Genomic DNA, 2,858 nt, shown 5'->3' with positions numbered 1-2,858 from the left:
ACATTACTAGAAGAATGTGAATTGCTCGTAACTTTGAAAGAACCTTGGCAGAACGTTGTGTTGTTAGCTGCGTTTTAAAGGCTGTCTTGATGCTCTCTCAGGGTCGGGGTCTGATGGACATGCCCATGTTAGATCAGGCTCCAGAGATCCTGCGGACTCTCCATTACCTGAGCTCTCTGGTCCACAACCTGAAGAACCCGCTGGGCACACGAGATCACCCCGCTCGACTCTGCAAGGACCTGCACGACTGCCGGGACACGCCCTACGATGGTGCGTGTGCGTTGGGCCTGAAAAGAGTTTCATTGTAGAGCTAAATACCACCTATAGCATCTGTAGATAGTTGTCATATTTCAGTCTTTCAAATTGCATGTTATGTTTTGCTAATATATTTGTGTTCTGTTATTTTCAGGCACTTATTGGATCGACCCAAACCTGGGCTGCTCCTCAGACTCTATAGAAGTGACGTGCAATTTCACCGGTGGCGGACGCACCTGCCTCAGGCCCATCACCACAGCCAAGGTCTGCAACATTCAGATGTTACATCATTATTTTTTTATTTGATAAATGCATGTCCTTGTATCTCGAGAGGATGTGTTTACAAAAGAAGTTCATAATCATACTGTGTTTCATTGGCTGGTTGCAGCTGGAGTTCAGTGTCGGACGCGTCCAGATGAACTTCCTGCATCTGCTGAGCGCTGGAGCAGAGCAACGAATCACTATCCACTGCTTGAACGTGACAATCTGGAGCCACGCCCCCTCCGAGCCTCCGTCCCAGAATGCAGTTCGGTTCCAGGCGTGGACCGGAGAGGTGCTGGAACCAGATGTCTTAGCAGACACCTGCTGGGTGAGTGTTCCCTTCAAAAAGCTAGCAACCACCTGGCAACCATTCAAAAAACCTTAGAAACCTTCAATTAAAAATAGCCACAGCAATCTTTGCATTATGTGCAAAGAAAATTAAAAACATAACGGTTTCTGTCAAGGTGCATGTTAAACTGAGTCTGATTAGCATTTGAGAGTTTTATTATTGATGTAAAATGGAGGAATTATGTTTTAGCACAAAAAAAGCATAACTAAAGAATAAATACAGATTTTACATATAAGTAGGAATGAAAAGCACCAATTATAAAAATTACCAAAAAAAAAAAAGAAGAAATCATAATAATCAGGGCTGTCATGAATAATCAGATTTTTTGATCTGCATCCAGCAAGATCAAAATATTTTTTGCCTGATTATGCAAATATAAATAAATTATATATTTAAATATATGTGCTATTTAATTTAAATACATGTAAATAAATAAAATAAGTTTTATATTAGTCATTAGTTTTATATAATTGTTATATTTATTAGTTTTAATTCATTTTTAAATATTTCTGTTTAGCTTTGATTTATTATTTCAGTTTTAGATTTAGTAATTTGAATACTTCAACCTAAGCATTCATTTCTGTTTGTTGCCAAGGCAACATTTTTTTCATCTAATATTTATATGTTATTTTATTTCAGGTTTATTTCCATTAACGAGAACCGTTTTTTAATCGTTTTAATTGTAGTTAACAATAACAAATGAATTTATTCACAAATTAATTTCCTATGGACACTTTTGTATGCATGTCGTCACTGATTGTGTGTTTTGTATTTTATAGCAACTGAACAGTCGCTGGCAACATGCAGACTTCCTGTTCCGGGTGTCGGACCCTGCCTTACTTCCTGTCATACGCATAGGCAACTTACCAAAGACAACGGCCTCATCGCGCTTTCACCTAGAAGTCGGACCTGTGTGCTTCCTGTAGTGTGTGTGAGATTGTGAGTGTGTGTGCTCGTCAAACACACAGGCCCCGCCTATGTCCCGCCCCCTTCGACATTCAGCCACTGATTGGACTGCAGAAACAGAAAGAGGTGGTGTGGGCGGGGCTTTGAGGGATTTAGCACTAGAGACTCCTACAGTCTAAAGGAAATCCCGCCCCTACCAGCCATGGATGTCCAATCAGATTTGACTCCTTTAGAAAACAATCATCTTGCAGGGACGAACACTCAGGACATCCGGGCCGGAGAAACTGCCAAGCCCTCTGTCTCTGTCTTTCTTCTCTGTCTGTCTCGGCCTATTTCTTTGGTGCTTGCTCTCTTTCAAATTAATAATAATAATAATAAGTTATTATAATACTTGTGCTTTTATAATAAGAATCAGCAGTTTATTGAAGAGATGAATTAAGATCATTGAGAGGTATTATATGTACATATACACTTATTGTTTATCTGATCTTTTATATGGTAATTTTGTCACATGTAAAAAAAAATGCTAAAGTGCAATAGGAAAACAAAGAAAAAATAATTGATTATATATTAAGTGTGTGTCTCATTAAGGAAGGTTTTTCAGGGGTGTTGTCATTCAAACGTGTCATTTTAACACTCCATCAGACAGGGAAGTGTGTGTGTGTTTGTGTAAATGAGGTTTGGAAGTGACTGTGAGTGTGTGTATGTGTGTGTGTGCGTTTATGTGACAGATCAGTAAACAAATGAAGGTGCATGTTTCTATCAAACGTACAGACACACCTGTGCATATCAACATACATGACCCTTGTTTTTAAAACAGCCTGTCACTTTAAGGGGGCGTGTCTCAATCAAATGGGTGTGTCTTGTTCAAAGGGTTTATAAGGGTGAATCCCTCATGAAAACACATCTGGGTCATATTTCACCTAAAAAGAGAAGGAAAGCACAAATTTGCATGGTGACATTTTTGTGACACATATTCACCCCATATGCATTTTCACATTTTTATAGTTTTATAATTTGGATTATTTGCTATGAAGATTATTACAGTAATACAGAAATTTTGAATTGCTGAAACATTACAGTATAA

The 2,858-nt window shown here is 38.6% G+C and overlaps 1 protein-coding gene across 4 annotated transcripts in view; it reads left to right on the top strand.

Annotated features, from left to right (window-relative positions):
- Positions 1-2,339, top strand: part of col27a1a (collagen, type XXVII, alpha 1a) — a 100,315-nt gene extending 97,976 nt beyond the window's left edge. For all 4 annotated transcript variants that reach the window (XM_058757770.1, XM_058757769.1, XM_058757771.1 and 1 more), the window contains 4 exons: positions 102-270; positions 410-519; positions 644-844; positions 1,645-2,339. In XM_058757770.1, the coding sequence (XP_058613753.1) occupies positions 102-270; positions 410-519; positions 644-844; positions 1,645-1,791 (627 nt within the window). In that variant the 3' untranslated portion in view covers positions 1,792-2,339. The remainder of the gene's footprint in view (positions 1-101; positions 271-409; positions 520-643; positions 845-1,644) is intronic.
- The last annotated feature ends 519 nt before the right edge of the window (positions 2,340-2,858 follow it).

The sequence above is a fragment of the Onychostoma macrolepis genome, chromosome 21 (assembly GCF_012432095.1).
Source record: "Onychostoma macrolepis isolate SWU-2019 chromosome 21, ASM1243209v1, whole genome shotgun sequence".
NCBI classification, from domain to species: domain Eukaryota; kingdom Metazoa; phylum Chordata; class Actinopteri; order Cypriniformes; family Cyprinidae; genus Onychostoma; species Onychostoma macrolepis.
This window is presented reverse-complemented; position numbering and strand designations above follow the sequence as displayed.